This window comes from Podarcis melisellensis, assembly GCF_964234715.1.
Source record: "Podarcis melisellensis genome assembly, chromosome: 13".
Taxonomy (NCBI): Eukaryota; Metazoa; Chordata; class Lepidosauria; order Squamata; family Lacertidae; genus Podarcis; species Podarcis melisellensis.
The window spans coordinates 55,712,339-55,735,871 of NC_138545.1; the positions used below are offsets into that span (position 1 = coordinate 55,712,339).

At 42.0% G+C, this 23,533-nt stretch overlaps 1 protein-coding gene across 6 annotated transcripts in view; it reads left to right on the plus strand.

The window, feature by feature from the left end:
* GRK3 (G protein-coupled receptor kinase 3) overlaps nucleotides 1-23,533 on the plus strand; it is a 159,316-nt gene that overhangs the window by 88,078 nt on the left and 47,705 nt on the right. For all 6 annotated transcript variants that reach the window (XM_081884596.1, XM_081884598.1, XM_081884595.1 and 3 more), the window contains 4 exons: nucleotides 10,131-10,192; nucleotides 11,720-11,771; nucleotides 13,146-13,237; nucleotides 14,064-14,163. In XM_081884596.1, the coding sequence (XP_081740722.1) occupies nucleotides 10,131-10,192; nucleotides 11,720-11,771; nucleotides 13,146-13,237; nucleotides 14,064-14,163 (306 nt within the window). The remainder of the gene's footprint in view (nucleotides 1-10,130; nucleotides 10,193-11,719; nucleotides 11,772-13,145; nucleotides 13,238-14,063; nucleotides 14,164-23,533) is intronic.

Consider the following 23,533-nt stretch of genomic DNA (forward strand, 5'->3'; position numbering starts at 1 on the left):
GGTGGGGTGGGGGGCTAATAATTGTTTTGTTTACTTTTTCCATGCCTGTAATGACAAAAACTGTTAACAGTGTTGGGTGAGACATCTGAGGCTGACATCCATACTGAGGCTGACATCCTGGCTTAAACATTGGAGATTTATTGGAAATTTATCACCTTGACTGTCAAGTGTGGGTTACTGAGAAGCTGCATTGGGATACAGACTGGTGACCAAAATGTACCCCAAGAGGAAAGAGAAGGCCTGAAGGATTCGAGGGAAACTGGAGGTCACTTGGAGATGAACTGTTACTGTGTTTTAAAATGTGTCGCTGTGCTATCATCTGTTTTGATGTATTGCTCTGAATGCTGTCAGTAACTGTTCTGTTGTTTGTTCTGCACAGCTGTGGAAAGCTGCCCCTTTTGCTAAAAGGGGTGGTAGTATTGTGGGGGAGCAGGGGCCCTAAACCCTAGAAATTAATAAATGATAGTATTTTGATTATTTGGAGTATTGGAGGGAAGATTGAAGGCTAGTGGAAAAGCACAGGCTAAGCTTTCTCTCCAAACCAGGGCCTCACCTGGGATAGCGGCACTAACATGACATGTCATGGTGTGGGTTCGAAATGACAGGAAAATGGAGTCTTTGGAGCAAGATGTGCTGGGAAGAAGAAGAGACAGAAAAAAACTGGTATCCCTCTTGGGCAGGCTGACTGAAGGCTGGCTGGGAGAGATGCCTTTGATTCCAGTGCTGCACATCTGTATGGGACAATCCCTGCTTGAAATGACCATGCTGTAAGATCTAGATTCCCTCTGTGCAGATTGAAGGTGTAAATATGTGAACCCTGACAATAAACCATATTTTTTAAAGGTGCTACATTCTCCACCATGTCTCAATTCTCCAAAGGAACACAGACCTTGGATGAGTACCTGGAGCCCCGTGAACCACCTCCTGTATTTTGATTTGAGTAAGGCTTTTGACAGTGTTCCCCATGATATTCTTGCAAGGAAGCTGGTAAAATGTGGGTTGAACGAGGTAACTGTTAGGTGGATTTGTAGCTGGTTGACTGACTGAATCCAAAGAGTACTCATTAATGGTTCCTCCTGGAAGCAAGGGATAAGTGGGGTGCTGTAGAATTGAAGGGTTGCTTATCCAATTTGCAGGTGACACCCAACAGGGAGGGGGAGCAATTGCCGCAGAAGGCAGAATCAGAATTCACAATCACCTTAACAGATTGGAAAACTAGGTGCAAGCTTACAAAATGAATTATATGCTTTTCATTAGCTTTTTATTACAACACAAACAGACTTTTTAATTAAAAAAATACAGATACAGATACAGATACAAAACAAATAATAAATGTACATCCATATTTCAATTCTTATTCTTTTCTAATGGACTTCTTTCGTCCTCAGCGCAGGTCAAATTTCATATTTGGTCAACTATTTTTTCCCATTTCCTTTTCCCTAGTTTTCTCTATATTTTATTCTTTTACACCATATTTTGTTTTGTAAAAATTACTCAAAGCAAGTCCAGGTATTGATTTTAGGACACTGCTTTTTTAGATAATCTCTATATATTCCCCTTTCTTTTTTGAATTTTTGTTTAGATTGTGCCCTAATTGAATTCGTCATTTTGGCCAATTCAAGGTAATCAAATAATTTATCTTGCCACTCTTCTTTTATTGGTACTATCTTTTTCCAATTTTTTGCAATTAAGATTCTCACTGCCAATGTTGCAAACAGGAATATTCTATTGCAAAGTTGGAGTCTAATATGCCGAGCAGAAAAGCTTCTGGTTTTTTTTAATAAAGGTTTGTTTAAATATTTTCTTCAGCTCTTCATATACCATATCCCAGAAGCTCTTAATTTTATTATAAGTCCACAGCATCCCCTCTGCTTGGTTACACCTCCAACACATTTTGGCTTTTGTTTTATACATTTTGAATATTTTGCTTGGTGTTATGTACCATCTATAAAACATCTTTAGAAAATTTTCCTTTATGGCATCTGTAATGGTTCTAGGGGTTGCTCGTGCGTAAGTTGTCGCCACTCCTGGCTAGGTTACCTGGGTGAACCCTTTCTGTCCGGACAGCCACCCATCCGTGGCTGTCTCAATCGCTGGCAGAATCCGTCAGTGGGCATTTCTTGAACTTCTTCCAGCAAAGAAGTTCTTTGACGCCTAGTCTCCTCCTACTCTCCCTGCGCGGAAGTCTTCTGCGCAGGGAGGGTGTGGGCAGCGGAGGACCCGTGCTCTCCCTGCTGGTCTCCGGCGAGGAGTCCTGGAGCCCCCTCGCCAATTCCCCCTTCTGCCCCCCTTCTCCACTGGTGCTACGCTGATTTCCTTCCCCAGCAGATGGGCTGCCTCTCCCCCTACTGGGACCCTCTCCGGCATCCCTCTGGAGCCTTTCCTCCACCTCAGGCTCCAATGGCAGTTCCCTGACAGCATCGCCAATTCGCATTCCATAATTTTTCCCATGATGATAATTGAATAGGTTTACCTATATCCATTGCCATTTAATCATTACTTCCTTTACTTGCTCATCTTTAACCTTCCATTCTAATAAAATTCCATATATTCTAGATACTACTTTTTTCTTATTTTGTAATAATTCTTTATCTAATATTGGGACTTCTTTTGCAAAACCTTTTTAGTTATCTACAGTATTTTGAACACCTCATTTAATTTATCATATTGAATGCACCCTGTCAGGTGATGTTTTATTTCCGCATATTTTTTCAGCTTCAATTTGCTATTTTCTTCTTCTAACAAATCCTTATATGTAACCCATTTTGGTTCTGTATTCTTCCTTTTCACTGCTATCACCTCCAATGGTGAGAGCCACCAGCGTGTTTTGGGTTCTAAAAGATCTTTATTTTTCCCCACGCTCTGCATAGTGATTTTCTTACAATATGCTTAAGAAATCCTCTGTGGACCTTCTCATGTCCTAAATATGCATGCCACCCATAAAGGTAAAGGGACCCCTGACCATTAGGTCCAGTCATGGCTGACTCTGGGGTTGCTGTGCTCATCTCGTTTTATTGGCCGAGGGAGCCAGCGTACAGCTTCCAGGTCATGTGGCCAGCATGACTAAGCTGCTTCTGGCGAACCAGAGCAGCGCATGGAAACGCCTTTATCTACTTGCACTTTGAGGTGCTTTCGAACTGCTAGGTTGGCAGGAGCAGGGACCGAGCAACAGGAGCTCACCCCGTTACGGGGATTCGAACCGCCAACCTTCTGATCGGCAAGTCCTAGGCTCTGTGGTTTAACCCACAGTGCCACCCATATCGGTTATCAAATCCTTCTAAATCCAATGTCTGCAGTCTGTAATACAATCCACATATTTAGCCAATTTAGACAGACCAAATAATAATACAAATTCAAATCAGGTAATGCCAATCCACCTCTATTTTTACTATCCATTAATAATTTTTGTTTCATTCTTGGTTTTTATACTGCCAAATGAATCTTGATAAATCTTTTTGCCATAGTTTAAAACAACCTATCCCTCCAATTACTGGTATCATTTGAAATAAGAACATCATTTTGGGAAGCATGTTCATTTTTACTACTGATACCACTGAATGATAATTTTAACCTATTCCAAATATGCAGATCCTTTTTAATTTCTTTCCAAATTTCCAAATTATTATCATTAAATAGATTAGTATTTTTGTTTGTCAATCAAATTCCCAGATATTTAGCCTTATTTACTATCTTTAGTCCTGAAATTGTTTGTAATTCTTCTTTTTCTTGTATAGACATATTCTTTGCTAACTTCTTTGGTGATCACTCGTAGCCGAATAAGATTGTCTTCCATAAACACGGTTTTAACAATGAGTCCGTAGATGACTGTGGAGGCCAATTCTGGATCCACATGTGATTCCACAGTGGGGAGATTGGTTTCCGGGCAGGAGTTGATCACGGTGTGGATTTGCCAAGCATGCCTTCTTCTTAGCACGTTTCTCTCTTGCATCCTGAGTTCGAGTGTCTTCAAAGCCCAAGACCACTTTGGTAAAGGCTATTCTCCAACTGGAGTGCTCGTAGGCCAGTGTTTCCCAGTTGTCAGTGTTTATACAGCATTTTTTTAGATTTGCCTTGAGACAGTCTTTAAACCTCTTTTGTTCACCACCAGCATTACGCTTTCCATTTTTAAGTTCGGAATAAAGTGGTTGCTTTGGAAGATGATCATCAGGCATCCACACAACATGAACAGTGCAACGAAGCTGATGTTGAAGAATCATTGCTTCAACACTGGTGATCTTTGCTTCTTCCAGTACACTGATATTAGTTCGCCTTTCCAAATTCGAGGATTCTTTCTATTATTTTTGGTACACTTTCCTCCGGGTTTTCGGTAGTTAGTATCAGGTCATCCGCAGAAGTCTTTATCTTATGTGATTCCCCCCCCCACACACACTGTTATACTTTTACATCTTGGTATTTTCTTATAGCGATCGCTAGCAATTCTAGCACCATGATTAACAATAAGGGTGAAGGGGGCATCCTTCTCTGCTCCCCTTACTTATCTTAAATTCCTCTGTTATTTTGTTGTTCAATATCAGCTTTGCTCTCTGATCTCTATATATTGCCTAAATGCCCCTGTTGTAATTTCCCCCGAATCCCATAGCTTCTATTCTCCCCCCACCAACCCAATAAAAATCCAGGAGATGTTGTCAAAAGCCTTTTCAGCATCTACCAGCATCAGAATTGCTTTTTGGTCAGTTCTGGCTTCCAAATATTCTAAAATATCTATTATATTTCTCATATTATTGTACATATGCCTGCCTGGTAGAAAGCCAGCTTGATCCTTGTGTATAATTTCATTAAGTACTCTTTGTAACCTATTAGCCAGTAATAGATAATTAGCCGGTGATTAGCTGTGGGAGGAGCTTATCAGAGCTTGCAGGGCAGCAGCTGAAGAAGGAGCAAAAAGGGTTTTCTGGTGTGTGTGTTTCTTTGTGGCTGATTAGCTGCTCTCCCTGTGCAAAGGTCAGAGGGGGCAGGGTTTCTGTTGAGGCAGGTGATTAGCTGTGGGAGGAGCTTATCAGAGCTTGCAGGGCAGAGGCGCGCCCCTAGTGGCACGCACAGTTTGATCCATCCTTTAGATTTAGGGGAGCTAGTCTCACAACGTTTGTTGGGGGAGACCTAGGTTTTTTTGGGGGGGGAGTTATTTGTCCTGTCTTCACGCTTTTTATGATGGAGGACCACTGTAGCCACCCCCAACGACACATTCTCAAGATGGAGGGTGAGGGAACAGCTGCAGTCGCCTGCGGTTCCTGCGCAATGTTTGCCATCTTGCCAAAGGTTGCAGGCAGCTTTACCTGCAGCAATTGCATGTTGATTGCCCTCTTACAAGACAAAGTCCAGCAACTGGAGGAATGTGTAGCTATGCTCCAAAGAATTAGAGAGCTGGAGATGTTCTTGGAAGCAACAGAGCACACCGTCTCCACAAAGGAGGAGACAGGGCACTCCCCTGAGAAGCAGGCTAGTTCACCAACAAAGGAGCAGGATATGTGGAGAAACGTGACTCAAAGAAATAGGAGGCCCAGGGTTCGCTCTGATTGTTTAGAAATACACAATCGCTTTGAGGTCCTCTACCCTAACATGGAAGATGAAGAGCAGACTCCATTTGAGGATCTCTCCTTCATTACAGTCGATCAGGTATATGAAGACGAGCAGCAAAGTCAGTCCTCAGGGAATGTGCAGGCGTCCTTGGAACGGAAGAACCCCGATCAAACCTAAGAGGAGGTGTGTAGTGGTGATAGGGGATTCCCTACTGAGGGGAACAGAAGCAGTGATCTGTGGGCCTGACAAGATGTCTCGGGAAGTGTGCTGTCTCCCCGGGGCTAAGATCAAAGATGTAACTGAACGACTGCAAGGAATCATAAAACCCACTGACAAATACCCCTTCCTCTTGGTTCATGTGGGAACCAATGACACTGCAAGCAATAGCCTCCAGAAGATCAAAAGAGACTATGAGGCTCTGGGCAGGAAATTGAAGCAATTAAATGCACAAATTGTCATCTCATCTGTCCTCCCAGTTGAACGATGTGGCCCAGGGAGAGAGGGAAAAATAGTGGAAGTGAACAGCTGGCTTTGCAAATGGTGTAAACAGGAACGGTTTGGATTCTTAGATCACGGACTGCAGTTTCTTGAAGATGGACTTCTGGCAAGCGATGGGCTGCACCTCACAACGGTTGGGAGGAATGTTTTTGCCAAAAATCTCAGAAACCTCATCAGGAGGGCTTTAAACTGACTAATGTGGGGGAGGGAGACAGTGCTCCTGAAGGTAGGAGTCTATCAATTGATGAAGATGATCATCCAAATGTCATAGACCAAATGGAGCAAACAGCACGCAGACCTAGTCGTGGGAGGTGCCTTCTTTGCCTCAGTCTTCTCCGATAAAGAAAACAATGCCCGACCTGAAGAATTTGGAGCAAATGATTCAGCAGAGGAAACACAGCCCAGAATAACTAAGGAGATAGTACAAGAATACTTGGCTAGTTTAGATGTATTCAAGTCTCCAGGGCCAGATGAACTGCATCCAAGAGTATTAAAAGAACTGGCAGATGTGATCTCAGAACCACTGGCAGTCATCTTTGAGAATTCCTGGAGAACAGGCGAAGTCCCGGCAGACTGGAGGAGGGCAAATGTTGTCCCTATTTTCAAAAAGGGGAAAAGAGAGGACCCAAATAATTACCGCCCAGTCAGTCTGACATCAATACCAGGGAAGATTCTGGAGCAGATCGTTAAGCAAACAGTCTGTGAGCACCTAGAAAGGAATGCTGTGATCACCAATAGTCAGCATGGATTTCTGAAAAATAAGTCATGTCAGACTAACTTGATCTCGTTTTTTGACAGAATTACAAGCCTGGTAGATGAAGGGAATGCAGTGGATGTAGCCTACCTTGATTTCAGCAAGGCATTTGACAAGGTGCCCCATGATATTCTTGTAAAGAAGCTGGTAAAATGCGGTCTTGACTATGCTACCACTCAGTGGATTTGTAACTGGCTGACTGACCGAACCCAAAGGGTGCTCATCAATGGTTCCTCTTCATCCTGGAGAAGAGTGACTAGTGGGGTGCCACAGGGTGCTGTCTTGGGCCCGGTCTTATTCAACATCTTTATCAACGACTTGGATGATGGACTCAAGGGCATCCTGATCAAATTTGCAGATGACACCAAAGTGGGAGGGGTGGCTAACACCCCAGAGGACAGGATCACACTTCAAAACGACCTTGACAGATTAGAGAACTGGGCCAAAACAAACAAGATGAATTTTAACAGGGAGAAATGTAAAGTATTGCACTTGGGCCAAAAAAATGAGAGGCACAAATACAAGATGGGTGACACCTGGCTTGAGAGCAGTATCTGTGAAAAGGATCTAGGAGTCTTGGTTGACCACAAACTTGACATGAGCCAACAGTGTGACGCGGCAGCTAAAAAAGCCAATGCAATTCTGGGCTGCATCAATAGGAGTATAGCATCTAGATCAAGGGAAGTAATAGTGCCACTGTATTCTGCTCTGGTCAGACCTCACCTGGAGTACTGTGTCCAGTTCTGGGCACCACAGTTCAAGAAGTACACTGACAAACTGGAACGTGTCCAGAGGAGGGCAACCAAAATGGTCAAAGGCCTGGAAACGATGCCTTATGAGGAACGGCTAAGGGAGCTGGGCATGTTTAGCCTGGAGAAGAGGAAGTTCAGGGGTGATATGATAGCCATGTTCAAATATATAAAAGGATGTCACATAGAGGAGGGAGAAAGTTTGTTTTCTGCTGCTCCAGAGAAGCGGACACGGAGCAATGGATCCAAACTACAAGAAAGAAGATTCCACCTAAACATTAGGAAGAACTTCCTGACAGTAAGAGTTGTTCAACAGTGGAATTTGCTGCCAAGGAGTGTGGTGGAGTCTCCTTCTTTGGAGGTCTTTAAGCAGAGGCTTGACAACCATATGTCAGGAGTGCTCTAATGGTGTTTCCTGCTTGGCAGGGGGTTGGACTCGATGGCCCTTGTGGTCTCTTCCAACGCTATGATTCTATGCCAGTAAATATTTTTTAATCGTTATTTAATAATGATATAGGTTATAATGATAATAATAATAATAATATTTAATAATGATTATAGGTTATAATTTTTGGTTGACATTGGAACCGTTCCTTGTTTGGGTATCAAAGTGATGAAGGCTTCTTCCCATGATTTTGATATTTCCCCTTTTTAAAAAATTCCATTCATGACTGCTTTCATTGGTTCTGACAGTATATCTTCTTATTTCTTATAATATGCTGCAGATAAACTGTCTGTGCCTGGAGATTTCCCTGTCTTTGCTTTTGAAATTGATTGTTGCACCTCCATCATAGTTATTGGCAGATTTAATTGGTTGATTTTGTTCACTTGTTATAATTCTGTGCTAAATATTTTTTCATCTCTTCTCTTCTGCTTGATATAACTTCTAATAATATTTCTTTGGGTTCTTCTGTTATCTTCCCTTCTTGTATTATTTTCTCTATTATTCTCTGTTTTTGTTTTAACGTAATTGGATTATGATCAGATTTTTTTTGAATGAATTTCCACTTTCCTAATCTTTAATTTTTGATACCCAAATGGCATCGATTCTCCTCAATAATTATTTTTTATTATTTTTTACAATAGAGAGGGGCAGCAAAGTCTTCATGCATCAACTACGCGATGCTAAAATTAACAGGGCAATCCGCAATGCTATTTGGTGTATTGGTGGTCACTCCATCAAACACATGGACATTAAGGCTGACAGTCCAGATTTGTTCCTTCCTGATGGCATGCATTTGACCTCGACAGGGAACGACCTGTTGTTGTGGGACGTGAGGCAGGGTCTTGAAGGCTGGATTGCGGACATTTGTTAGGTTTTTTCAGCTGTAGGGATCTTGTGGCGAGACCGCAATTTCACGGTTTTAGGCCTTGGGTAGAATCCTTTAGTCCATCAACAGAATGGGAGGGTAGCGTAACACACCCCTCATGCAATGGTGTTAACAGGGCCTCTTTAGAGGGGTTTGTGAGGTGAGTCACTGACCACCAGCGCTTGCTGTATGATCAAACTCCCAGAACAGAAAGGGGGACAAGCTGCGTAAACGCACATTTTGCAGTGTCCCCCTAAATTCCTGTCTGTCCCTGCTTTGCCTCAGACCCCAACTGGGGGCTGAGAGGGATACAAGCCAAGGTTTTCCTACATCTAAAATTAATAAAGTTGTGGCCTATTTTAATCCCATACCTATGCTGTACTGTGTCTTATTTATCTGGGCCTGGCACCTGGGGAGGAGGGTGTGCACACAAAAACTTATGAGGAAGGGTTGAGGAAGCTGGGTTTTCTAACCTGGAAAATAGGAGACTGAGGGGAGATCTAATGGCCATCTTCATGTATCTTAAGGGTTGTCACATGGAAGAGGGAGCAAGCTTGTTTTCTCATGCTCTAGAGAGTAGGACTCAAACCAGTGGCTTCTAGTTACAAGAAAGGAGATTTCAAATAAACATTCAGAAAAAACTTTCTGACAGTAAGAGCTGTTTGGCAGGAATGGTTGCCCTTGGCAGGTTGTAGACTTTCCTTCCTTGGAGCTTTTAAGCAGAGGTGGACTGGCCATCTGTCCTGGATGCTGTAGTTGAGATTTGTGCATTGCAGGGGTTAGACTCTCCAATTCTGTGATCAAGTATTGCCACTTTGTTCAAAGCAAGGAATGTGGTGACATTTTCCTTATGTCAAGTTGAAACGTGCTGTTCCCCAATATGCCTCCTAACTACTGACCCTACAGGAAATGGCTTCTTGAAAACAATCTGGGAACGACAGGAGCAGGGATCACTCTTGTGCTGGAGTCCTGCCGGTGGGTTTCCTATGGGCACCTGGTTGGGCACTGTGAGGACAGGCTGGACTAGAGGGGCCCCCATTGGCCTCATCTGGCAGCTGGGCTCTTACATCCTTAGGAAGGTTTTGGCTTTAGGGACTTTATTTGCAGACGATGCCTTCTGCTGAATTTTGTTACCACCTTTTTCTTGTTTCTACTGCTTAGTTTATTGAAGCTTTTTCACTCCTGTTAGGGATTTTTAAATGTTTCATTGGGAACTTTGCAAGTATTATTACAAGTAAAGGCCACTGCCTCAAATACAATAAATGTTTGTTCCTCCTCTAGCCCTACATAGAAGAAATTTGTGACAGCCTCAGAGGAAAAACCTTCCAAATGTTTCTAGAAAGGTATGAATCTGATTGCATGTTTGTCACATGATCAGTTGCTGAAGGATTGGCATTGGGATGGATAGTAGGAAGGAGCAGACACAAGCCATTTTGCAAACTGCATCCAGGTGCATTGAATGTGCTAGAATGGTAATGAATCTGTGCCTTTAAGAGTCTGTGCCTTGTACATGGACCTGCCCACTCTTCTAGTCTAAGCAGAAGGCAGCTATCTTCCTTCCATCCAGCTTCAAAGTCTACTCTCCTGATGTTTCCTCTGATCATGGAAGGTGTTCTTCACTCTGCTGTGCTTGGCAATTAGATACGCTTTGCAGGAGCTGAGCTGGATTTTCACTCAGCAAGCATTTTATAATGTGGCTCAGCTCTTCTGCAAGATTTACAGCTGATTTTATCTACTTGGTTAATTAAGTTGCTTTATTTTCATTTTCTATTTTTATTAGTAAATAAAAAGAGCTGCAAATCTTGCAGAAGAGCTGAGCCGCATTACGAAATTCTTTGCAGTGCAGCAAACCCAGCTCTGCCCCTGCAAAACAACTGCCATAAGAAGTAGTATGAAAATGTTCTCACTGGAGTTTTACTGTTTTTAATAAACAGGAAAGCAGCAGGGACATGCCTAGTTAGGGAAAGCTTTGGTGAGCAAATGGCTTGGCAGAGCTATCTAAGAAAGAGTTCCAACAGGCAGGTGCTGCTACTGAACAGCACACCACATGCCTGGTTCTGGTTGCCAGCTGAGACAATTTTGTTGAACCTGAGCTGTGTTGATAGATTCCAGTGATGGCCAAACTTGGCCCTCCAGCTGTTTTGGGACTACAGCTCCCATCATCCCTAGCCAACAGGACCAGTGGTCAGGGATAATGGGAATTGTAGTCCCAAAACTGCTGGAGGGTCAAGTTTGGCCATCACTGGATTAGACCTAAGGTCTTGCAAAATGAGCTTCTGAGTACTGGCCCTTGGTGTGCTGGAAGGTAGATGCTAAAAGATCCTTTCCTATGTTCTTAATTCTGTTTGCTTTAACAAAAGGACTTGCACCTCAGAGATTTTACTCCCAAATGTAGCAGATGAAATCACTAAATTATATATGAGAACAAAGATCATTATACAATGTGATCTTTCAGGGGTCTACTTTGGAAATAAACAGTCATTTAACTTTTAGAAAAAAACAAAATTCCCTGGCAGCATATGATAATGACACCTATGTGATTCCTTAATTATTTTATAGAGCTCTAAAATGCAGAGATTAATTACTTTTCTCAGGATATGATTGGAGATTTTTTAAATTAAAAAAAATACGATTGAGTCTTACAGAAATAAGAAATATGGAGGCATTTTTACTGGAATGCTGTCAGAAGCATCGTAAACCATGTATCGCTATAGAACTGTCTTTAATTAACATCTGCTCACTGAAGGTTTGCTCTTCAACAGAGCTTTAAAAATTTTAAATATAGTTTCTACTTTTCATAAATCATCAAGTGCATAGTTTTCATCACTGTAATGCACATTCTTTTTTCTTTCTTTTCTTCTCTTTTGCAGTGATAAGTTTACTAGATTTTGTCAGTGGAAAAATGTAGAGCTAAACATTCATGTAAGTAATTGCAGGGGTGGGTGTGTGCATTTTCTAAAAATAGGGGCAGGGATGAGGTGGATCTGGAGCACTGCCTAGTTCCTGGGGGACCTCCAAGCAATTGGTGAAATTCTTTCAGAGAACACTGGGCTTATATGTATTTTGATATGAGGAAGACAAAGGCACTTGTCTTGAGCAGGAACACATTTTTGTTTTATGTTTACAGTGTGTTAATAGATAACAGCCCCATGATGAAACACATACATCTATAGTGACTGAGTGGAGGATATAGAAAATTGAGTAGAGGAAGGCATTGCAATGTCAACTTTTTTCTCAAAAGGAAGGAAGTCTAATTTATTTCAAGAGACTTACTTTTGAGTGCCCCCATGAATAAGCAGACTATCTTTCTCCACCCAGCTTCAGGCTAGCAGCAACAACAATCTTCCCCTGTCCCTGCCCCGCCCCCACCTCTGGGAAGCCCCCCTCCCAAATCCCAGATGGGGATGGTCAGTATTCACTCTGCTGTTTCCTTAACAACACTGAGAGTGGGTGTTCTTAGCAAAAGCAGCTTTTCTGTTTTTGCTTTTAGAACATTGCCTTCACAGTTTGCTTTCTAACTTTGATTGATTGAATTTATGTTCCACCCTTCGTCGCAAAAAGGCCACCTGTATTTCTTTATAGATGGGTCTAGGGGTCCTGCTGGCGCAAGGCCCAGTACAAAGGTTGGCATTCTGGGTTCTGCATGATGTGGTTTCTCCATGGTGAAGAAAGGCACTTGGCACATGCTCAGAGGCAGCCTGTTGCTTCAAGTGTGCAATGAAAGCATTCTGAGATTTTGAGACTATCCTTGACAGTTTGATTTAAGCTCTGATTTGGACTTATTTCATAGAATCAGAATCATAGAGTTGGAAGGGACCCTGAGGATCATCCAGTCCAACCCCCTTCAATGCAGGAATATGCAGCTATCCCACACGAGGATCAAACCTTAGTGCTATTAGCACCAAGCTCTAATTAGCTGACTTTGTCTCAAGGTTTCATTTGGAGCACTTATTCTGCAGGCCCCTAGTTTAAATGAACATTCCTCAGTAGTGCCCTCACATTTGCCCTGAAACCCACAAAATCTCTTCTGCCTTCAATTCCTTATAATTTGGGCATTGTCTCCTTTCATGTGTCCCCTATTGATTCCCTGATTTCCAGAGTGCACCACTACTTTGCAAGGAATAGGATTCCATTTCATCCTTAAATTGCACCAAATCCCTGAAAAGTAAAAGGAGGCAACCAGTTTGTTGTGACACATTAGCCTGAGTTGTTTTTGGAGGCAGGTGGGTGCTTGCAAGGAGGCATGTGTGCTGGTCAGTACAAGCAAATGTTCATTTTCACCTCTTCCATCACCAGCTGACCATGAATGACTTCAGTGTCCACCGGATCATCGGGCGAGGGGGCTTCGGAGAAGTTTATGGCTGCCGGAAAGCAGACACAGGGAAGATGTAAGTAGCTTTGTTTGTATTTGTAATGCATCCATATAAAATCCCCAAGTAACAGAACAATTAACGTGAGGGGCATTGCAGTGCTGTGTGTTTAATTGCTGTGGTTCTCCACTTTGGCTGGGAAGTGGGATGCCCTTTCCACCTGAAAAAGCCAGCAGCAAGGTGTGTCTGAGGAGTTGGGAGTGATGACCCATTGAAGCTTCATTGGCCCCCAGTGGGCTTATCACATTTTAACTGAGGTACAGTTAACATGCTTTTATCCACTGCTTTATTCATCTAAACAATTTCCTTCTAAATTGTGCCAGTGAATGCTATTTTCACCCTTAACCCAGTGTATGGGTGCAGCATATGTATATGTGAATGTCCAGTTTTGTCTGAGCAGGTACCCCCACCCCAAACTGTCCTTGCTGCTTAGGCAGTCTGGATTTTGCTATGGGCTCTGGTCCCTTTCCAAAGGGGCTGGATCACCTCTTGCAAAATGCATTTCCGCTTTCCAGACTGTTGTTGGGCGAGAACAATGGCCTCTTGAGAAAGCATCCCTTAGGTGATGAGAATTACACCAGATTGGGGAAGGCTACTGTAGAGTGACATAAACCAAAACTCACAAGCAATAGAGGTGGGATAATTGAAGCAGAGGAATTGTAACTCAGTGGAGCAGCATCTCTTCTTAAGGGACCAGAAAGGTGGACCTTGCCTATGGCAGCATTCCCTGAACCTCTCCTGAACTCCCAGTTTACCTACTTTTCTGCCTTCAAACTACCAGTTGAAAGTGATGAAAATTGAATGCTCTGTTAAAGCCCCTTTCTCAACAAGTTACAATTTTCAGGTATGCAATGAAATGCTTGGATAAGAAGAGGATTAAGATGAAGCAAGGGGAGACTTTAGCCTTGAATGAAAGGATCATGCTGTCGCTCGTCAGTACAGGCGTAAGTATGTTCTGACTCTTTGCTCATTCTCTTAACGTTAATAATAATAATAATAATAATAATAATAATGGGAAATTTCACCACAGGGCAGACTGGGTGTTGCATGCTTTTAATTTTTACATTTGTATTTGTTGCTTTAACAGTGGCATTTTGGTTTTACTGTAACTCACTCTAGGATCACTACCCAATGAGGTTTAGGATATAAATTCAACCAGTGGATTCCCGGAGGTATTCTGCAGCCATATAAACAAATGCTCCCTTGTGTTGTGAGTTGTCACTGCCAAAATAGGGGTCAACCTTCAGCTGAAAGATACCAGCAGGTGCTTTCCAGAGGCCCTTGAAATTGGGTTGGTGACTAAATGGATGAACAGAATAAGACATGAAAGTATGAGGAAGTCCTTGTCATGTTAAGCCAAAGTCAGTCTGGCTACAATAGTCTGTTGTGTGGCCACATTTGAATTGTGGTGTACAGCAGTCTTCCCCAACCTGAAGCCCCAGATACTAGTGGGCTCCAACTCTCAATGCCAGGGCCGGCTTGCCCATGCGGTGGGCCAAAGCAGCTGCCTTGGGTGGCAGAACATCAGGAGTGGCACCTTCCACCGAGAGCTGTGTGAGCACTCATTTGCCCCATGAGATCTCACCAGAATTAGCCATCATTGCTTTGCAGTCACTGCCACATCACCCAGGTAAAGGAGGGATTGGCAGGGCAGCCCTTCCCATTTCGCCTCAGGCGGTGAAACAGGATGCGCTCTCCTGCCCACTGCCCTTGACCTCTGGCTTTTGGGACTGATGGGAATTGGAGTTCAACAGCATCGGAGGGCATGAACTGCCCTGAGACCTCCCAATATAGGGTGGTATATAAATAATAATAATAATAATAATAATAATAATAATAATAATAATGTGCCTGATGCTCAGCTTTGGCCAGCCTGTCTCAAGCAAGGATATTATAGAGCTGGAAGAAGAAGTACAGAAAATGGCAACCAAAATGGTTGTTGGAGCAGGAACACCTTCCTGATGCAAAAAAAACTAAAGCACTTAAGGAAAAAGGTTCCTGAGGAAGGTCATTAAGGAGGTTTGTGAAAGTAGGCATGGGGTAAAGAAAGTGGAAAGCTTTTGGGGCACTTCCGGGTTAGCGCCTTGGGTAATGGCGGAATTCCTCTGACCAGGAGGAATTTGCCTCGTGGAAATCCGGGTCTGGCCGTCACAGCGAAGGCGGAGACCCTTCAAAAATCACAGGCGGGTGAAGCCTGTGAACGTGGGATTCGGCGGGCACCTTTTGCGCCTCCCCTACTCACGGGGAAACCCGGTTTCGGGGATCCGGAGTGAGGTAGGGTGAGCGGCGCGGTGCTTCGAATCGGCTGCTTTTTCCACAGAGCGAAGACGCATAGTCGTTGCCGGAGAGCGCTGACTTTTTCCTGTGGACAATTTGATCTAAAAGCAACTACCCGTGAGTAGAGTGAAGAATTGGAATTTTAAAAGTCTTAATTTGGCACCGAAACAGGGAGGTTCAAAACAGGAAGTCCGCCTTCCCCTTTTGTAAATAGACTGAAGCAAAGAGGCTGCAAGCTAAAGTCTTGGAAAGCCTACAGTAAAGGACTAAACTTCCATCAGTAAAAAATATTAAACCCCCCTTGGAAGCAGGAGAAGAGGGGGGAAGATTTGGACTGTATATGCCTGCAGGAGGGAGTGAGGGAAGTTATAATACCACCGCTCAGAACCTGGAAATGGGCTGCTAATAAGACTGACGTGCATTGGAACGTTCATTGACTGTGAACAGAACGTTCGCTGACAGCTAGCAAAATAAGAGAGATACATTGCTTTAACTGTCTCCGTCTGATTTTAAAAAGGAGTAAAAGTAGCTGAAAACTGAAACTAACTTTACTGTTTGTACTGTATTTTAAAAGGCGACATTACGGATTAATACAAATAGCAACTGTTTCCCCCTAGAGGAAGCTTTTGAAACGGTTACAAGAGCTGGATTAGGGGAATTTCCAGCTGCAAGATAAAAACTGTGTGACTGTGGGACTGACCTTGAATTTTTTAAGTGTTATGGCAGATGGAAAGGAAAAAATAGATTCGTCAATCCCAGAAAAAACAACAAGGTCTGGGAAGACCTGGCAGCAACCTAGGAGAGCCTCAACATCTGGTCCCCCTGTTTCCTCTGCGGCTGTACCAGCACATCCTAAACCAAGAGGAATACTATCAGAAGAGGCCTTAGCGCTTGCATTGAGTAAGATAAATGACTCATTGGAACAGCTTAATAAGAAAGCAGACGCGACAAATGCGAAAGTGGATGCTGCAACTACTAAAATTGATTTAAATACAGAAAGTTTAAATAATTTAGGACAAAAGGTGAATACTAATACAGAAACCATCGAGAAACTGATACAGGAATCTACTTCGATACGGCAGACCGCAGAGGAAGCTAGGGAAAAAGTAGCTGCTGTGGAAGGTAAAATAACACAACTGGAAAGAGAGAGAGTCCCAGCCCTACAGAGGCAACTTGAGGACCACAAGCTGACGCTTTCTATGATTGAGCTCAAGGAAAAACAGACGAATTTGAGGATCAGAGCTTTACCTGAACTAGAGGAGGATAGTTTGATAGACTTTCTCACGCAGGAGTTTGCAGATTTTTGGGACTTGGAGCAAGAGGAATTCAGAATTGTGAGGGCCTTTAGACTTGGAAGAGGAGGGAAGAAAGAGAAGAACAGAATAAGAGACTGTTTGATTACCCTCCAAACTAAAGAAGAGAGAGACAGAATTTTGGGCTGCATTACCAGAAGACTTTGGAAGTACAACAGTCAAGAGTGGAAATATTTAAAGACATCCCGAAACATCTTTTGGACCTTAGGTCTAATTATGGAGATTTTGTTGCCCTGCCGAGAAGGAACAAAATCATCTTCAGGTGGGAATTTCCCCAAGGTCTATCCTTCAGCTTCAAAGGAAGGAAAATAAAAATAAGATCAGTAGAAGATAAAGCAAAGTTTTTGAATAACTACGAAGAAGATCTGCAGAAGGAACTTGGAAAAGAGCCAAGAGCATCAGATAGAAGATCACCAGACAGAGGACTAGAGCAAAGAGCATTGGACAGAAGATCAGCAAATAGAGGAATAGTGGATATAGCAACATTATCCTTAGGACTGGACCGCCCAGTGAATGTGACACCAACACCACCAACAGAAGAGCAAGCATCGGGTGCAGTTGGAGGAAAATCATGGCACTGCAAGTATTAAGCTGGAATGTGAATGGACTGAACTCCCCGGAAAAAAGGCGGAGAGTCTTTCATTTATTGAAAAAAGAACAATTGGACTTGATTTGTCTACAAGTAACACATGTGATAAGGCTACACAGGAAGATATTGAGTAATAAAAGATTGGGCCAAGAATTTATCTCATCAGATAAAGTTAAAAAAAGAGGAGTAGTCCTTTATGCAAAGGAGAGCCTATCACCGAAATTTATATTTAAAGATGACCAAGGAAGATTTGTCACAAATGGAATTCAATCACAAGGAGAGAAATTTTTGATAGTAGGCATTTATGCACCAAATGAAGGAAAATCGGAATTTTCTAAGAAGCTACATGAGACTCTGATGGACTACATGGATTACAATATGATTTTGATGGGAGATATAAATGGAGTGGTGTCTACAAACATGGGCAAGGCACAGAGACAGGTAGTCACCAAAGATGGTAGACTACCAAAAACCTTCTTTGATGTGACTGAAATATGGATTTAGTTGACATCTGGAGAATGAAGAACCCTCTGGGAAGAGAGGGAACTTTCTTCTCTGAGGCCAAAATGACATGGACAAGAATTGACCAAATTTGGGTAACTAGAGGACTGGTTCCGAAGACCAGTAAAGTGGAAATTTGCCCCAAAACTTGTTCTGACCATAATGCTGTGAAGATGGAAATGAAATTGACGCCAATTGGTTCCTTTAGATGGAGGATGAATGATACTCTGTTTAGGAATGAAGAAGTGACCAAGAAGGCCCAAAAAACCTTGAGAGACTATTTTGAGATAAATATGAATACTACAGTGGAAAAAAGAGTAATTTGGGACGCAAGTAAAGCGGTTATGAGAGGATTTCTGATATAACAGAATGCAATTAAGAAGAGAATTCAAAATGAAAAAAAGATAAAATTCCGGAGAAAATAAAGGAAGGAGAGAAGAAACTGAGAGCAAAACCAAAGTCACAGGAGATCCTGAAAGAGATAAAGTTATATCAAGTACAATATATGAAAATGATGAATCAGGAAATAGAATGGAAGATTAAACAGATGAGACAAAAGTCATTTGAATCGGCAAATAAGTGTGGAAAATTGTTGGCTTGGCAAATGAAAAAAAGACAAAAACTTAACACTATTACGAATTTGGAAGTGGAAGGAAAGAATATACAGAACCCAGTGGAGATCAGAAAGTGCTTCCAGAGGTACTTTAAACAACTATATACACAGGAGAAGCAGAAAGAAATGGACATTGATCGATTTCTGAAAATAAATGGACTACAGAAAATCTCTCAGGAAAACAAGTTAATGTTGAATTATAAAATAACGGATCAGGAAGTGGAAGGGGCCATACAGAACATGCAATTGGGTAAATCTCCAGGACCGGATGGTTTGACTTCAAGATACTACAGATCTTTGAAAGAATGGTTAATACAACCACTGAAGGAAGTCTGCAATGAAATACTGGAAGGGAAAAGGGCACCAGAGTCGTGGAAGGAAGCCTATATTACACTTATACCGAAAACAGAGACTGAAAAGACACAGCTTAAGAATTACCGCCCCATATCGCTGCTTAATGTGGATTATAAAATTTTTGCAGACATTTTGGCTAAAAGATTTAAAAAGGTGTTTGTAGAAGACATCCATAAAGATCAAGCAGGCTTTCTCCCGGGCAGATATTTGTCTGACAATACGAGGAACATAATTAATATCTTAGAAAAGCTACAAGTGAATATTAATACTAAAGCAGTTCTGATATTTGTGGACGCAGAGAAAGCCTTTGATAATATTTCTTGGAGTTTTATGAAGAAGAATTTACAGGGGATGGGGGTAGGTCAAGTTTTGAAAATGGTATAGGTGCAATTTACTCCGAACAAAAGGCAAAATTAATTGTGAACAATGTAGTGACAGAAGAATTTAAGATTGAGAAAGGAACACGACAAGGTTGCCCAATCTCTCCATTGCTTTTTATATCGGTCCTGGAGGATTAGAAAGGACCAATTGGTTAAAGGTATACAAGTGGGAGCTAAACAGTACAAACTGAAAGCTTTTGCTGATGATTTGGTATTGACTTTACAGGACCCAGAATCTAGTATTAAAAGGGTATTTGAATTGATTTAAGAATTTGGTCAGGTTGCAGGTTTTAAGTTGAACAAGATGAAAACTAAGGTTTTAGAGAAAAATCTAACTGTGATTGAGAAAGACAAGTTTCAGAAGGAGACAGGATTAACATTGGTTAAGAAAGTGAAATATTTAGGGGTTAACATGACTGCCAAGAATGTGAATTTATTTAAGGATAACTATGAAAAATGCTGGATTGAAGTGAAAAAGGACTTAGAAATAAGGTCAAATTTGAAGTTATCATTGTTAGGCCGAATTGCTGTGAAAAAAATGAACGTATTGCCAAGGATGCTGTTTCTGTTTCAAACATTGCAAATTTTGGACAAAATGGACTGTTTCAAGAAGTGGCAGAGAGATATCTCCAGATTTGTCTGGCAGGGCAAGAAGCCTCGAATAAAATTTAAGATATTAACTGATGCTAAAGAAAGAGGTGGATTTGCCCTGCCAGACCTTAAACTTTATTATGAATCAGCCGCTTTTTGCTGGCTGAGAGAATGGCTCCTTCTTGAAAACACTGATGTGCTGGACTTAGAAGGTTTCAACAATGTTGGCATGCATATCTGTGGTATGACAAGGTTAAAGCACACAAAGCGTTTAAAAACCATATTGTTAGAAAAGCACTGTTTAATGTCTGGATGAGATACAAGGATTTGTTAGAAAATAAAACCCCAAGATGGTTGTCACCAATGGAAGCGAAGGCTCAGAAAAAACTCAATATGGAGGCCAAATGGCCGAAATATTGGGAAATTCTGGAACAAGATGGAGACAGAATAAAACTGCAGAGCTTTGAAAAATTAAAAAATAGAGTGTGAGACTGGCTCCACTACTACCAAATAATGGAGGCATATAATTTGGACAAAAAACTTGGCCTCCAGGTGGAAAAATCAAAATTGGAAACAGAATTGTTAGATCCCAAAACTAAGAATTTGTCAAGAATGTATAACTTGCTGTTGAAATGGAACACTCAGGATGAAACGGTGAAATCTGTTATGATTAAATGGGCACAAGATGTTGGACACAACATTATGATGGCTGACTGGGAACAGTTATGGACCACAGGTATGAAATTTACGGCATGTAATGCCTTAAGAGAGAATTTAATGAAAATGATTTACATGACACCAGTCAAGCTCGCAAAAATTTATAATTTACCTGACAATAAGTGTTGGAAATGTAATGAGACTGAAGGTACATTCTTTCACCTTTGGTGGACATGCCCAAGGATTAAGACATTCTGGGAGATGATTTATAATGAAATGAAAAAAGGTATTTAAATATACCTTCCTGAAGAAACCAGAGGCCTTTCTCCTGGGCATGGTCGGCCAACTGGTGCCAAAGAAGGACAGAACTTTCTTTATGTATGCAACAATAGCAGCAAGAATACTCATCGCAAAGTATTGGAAGACACAAGATTTACCCACCCGGGAAGAATGGCAGATGAAGTTGATGGACTACATGGAATTGGCGGAAATGACTGGCAGAATCCGAGACCAGGGAGAAGAGTCGGTGGAAGAAGATTGGAAGAAATTTAAAGATTATCTACAGAAATATTGTAAAATTAATGAATGTTAGAAATATGTTGGAATGAAGTTATATGGCTTTAGCAGAAATGTTATAAAGAATTAAGTACAAATAGATTGTTAATGGATCAAAGGGAAAAATAAGGTCAGAATGTGTTAAGATAAATTATAGGACAGAAAATTGAGGAAGATGGAAAGGATTTGCTGAAACAGTTAATTGAAGTGGAATTTAAAAAAGGGAGGTGCGAGGAGGTCGGTGAAACAAGTAAATGAAAAGATAAGATATTGAAAGTATTGGATTTTAATTGTTTTTATTTTGTTTTGTTATGTATATGTAGTCTTTTTGTTTTGTATTGTATTGTTTTGTTTTGTTTAATTCTTTTTCTTTTTATTCTGTAATCTTTAAACTCTTAATAAATATTATTTTTTTAAAAAAAGTGGAAAGCTTTTCTCTGTCCCCCAAGAGGTCATCCAAAGAGATGGGAGATTCAGGAGGAAATGAAGAATGGTACTCATACAGCACCTACTAAATTTGTGGAATTGATTGTCATGAGTTGTAGTGATGGCCACCAGCGTACAACAGAGTCCTGCAGCTGGATCAGACCAAAGGCCCATCTAGGCCTATCTTCCCAGGAGTCACCTACATGCCTCCAAGAAGTGTGCAGGCAAGACATAACTGCAACAGCATCCCCCTTATTTGTTCTCCCCAGCACTTGGGACCCAGAGACTTCCCACCTGGAACTGGAGCTTCCCACCCATACTGGAGGTAAGATGCTGCCGCCAGGCAGCCTTATCCTCCTCTGTGGATTTGCCTTGCACCTCTTTCAAAACTATCTAAGTTGGTGGCTTTGGGGAAGGGCTGCACATAGCTCAGTGGCAGAGGGAATCTGATTTGGATACAAATCCCAGCCCCTTGAATTTCCAGAGCTGAGGTAGTGCTGGGAATGATTCCTGCCTGAAATCCTGGCCAATCATCGTTAACAGTACTGAGCTCACTGGACCAATCATTTGACTTGGTATAAGGCAAATTCCAGCACAGCCAGCACCACACTATGTAGTAGCTTAGATGACTTTAGGCCAATCTATGAAATGCTGTCCATATGGCACCTCCCTACGCAGAGGCAGTGTGTTTCTGCACACCAGTGGCCAGGGAGTTGCTTTCTGACCTTGCTTGTGGGCTTCGTGGAGGCATCTGAAATACCTGGAGGACTATCACATGGAAGACGGAACAAGCTTGTTTTCTGCTGCTCCAGGAGGTAGGACTTGAACCAATGGATTCAAATTAGAAGAGAGGAGATTCCGACTGAACATTAGGAAGAACGTTCTGATGGTAAGAGCCGTTTTGACAGTGGAACCAATTCTCTTGGAAGTTGGTGGACTCTCCTTCTTTGGAGATTTTTAAACAAAGGTTGGATGTCCTCCTGTGATTTCTGCATTGCATGGAGTTAGTCTCAATGACCCTTGCTGTCCCTTCCAACTTTAAAGTTTTATGACATTATGATCCGGTTGCTTTGATCCAGCAGGACTCTTCTTCAACTCCTCAGTGCTAAAATAAAGGACTTTATACACTGAATGACTCTACAGCCATGATATGCAACAGCGGATAGAGATCTTTCCATTTATCTTCAGGATCCAGTTGGCTTACCAGCATTTGGAGAGGCGAATTTCTTGTTTTACATCAGCTCCGTCCTTTCCTGTGGTTGTGACCCAGTGTTTCTCCTGTCACATAACAAAGCTAAAAAGGTACACATGTCAAGTGCACACACAGCATACAACTCCAAATTCTCCTTTCTGGGCTGATTAGGAAACACACATCAAAGTGGCAGCATCTTCAGAGAAAAATAACCTTGTTACGTCAAGCCAAAAGTAGCTCTGATTGCCATAGTTACTGGGGATGCTGGCAGAGAAGTTGATTATTATTTTTTTGTTCTCAGTGACTCTGTTCCAAATGAATTCACGATTTCCTGATCTATAAAAATGAGTCTGCTGGAAAATGAAACTAGGATAGTGAATAAGAACGTAAGAAGAGCCCTGTAGTTGGATCAGGCCAAATCTAGTCAAGCATCCTGGGTTTTTTTTTAAGTCAATCCTTTATTAGGCATAGCAAACCACACATTATCAAACAAACACCGTATACAAATTGTGCAAAACACGAGATCCCGCATCCTGTTCTCGCAGAGGCCACCCAGATACTTCTTCTGGGAAGCCTGCAAGTGGGACACAAGTGCAGCAGCAGCAGCAGCCTCCCCAGTGGTGGTTCTTTGCAACTGGTATACAGAGAGAGGCATGCTGGCTCTGACAGTGGATGAAGAATGCCATCATGTGGGGGTTGAATATGGCAAAGCAAATAGCATCCCAAGGGAAGGAGTGGACCTTACTGGGATCCCCAGGGCCTGGTTTCCTCCAGATGGCCTAAGGACTGAAATGGCCCGACTGTCCTTTGAGCTTTTGCAGGCAAAAAAGAAAAGGAAAAAAGAGCACTTCAGCTAGAGGTGTGTG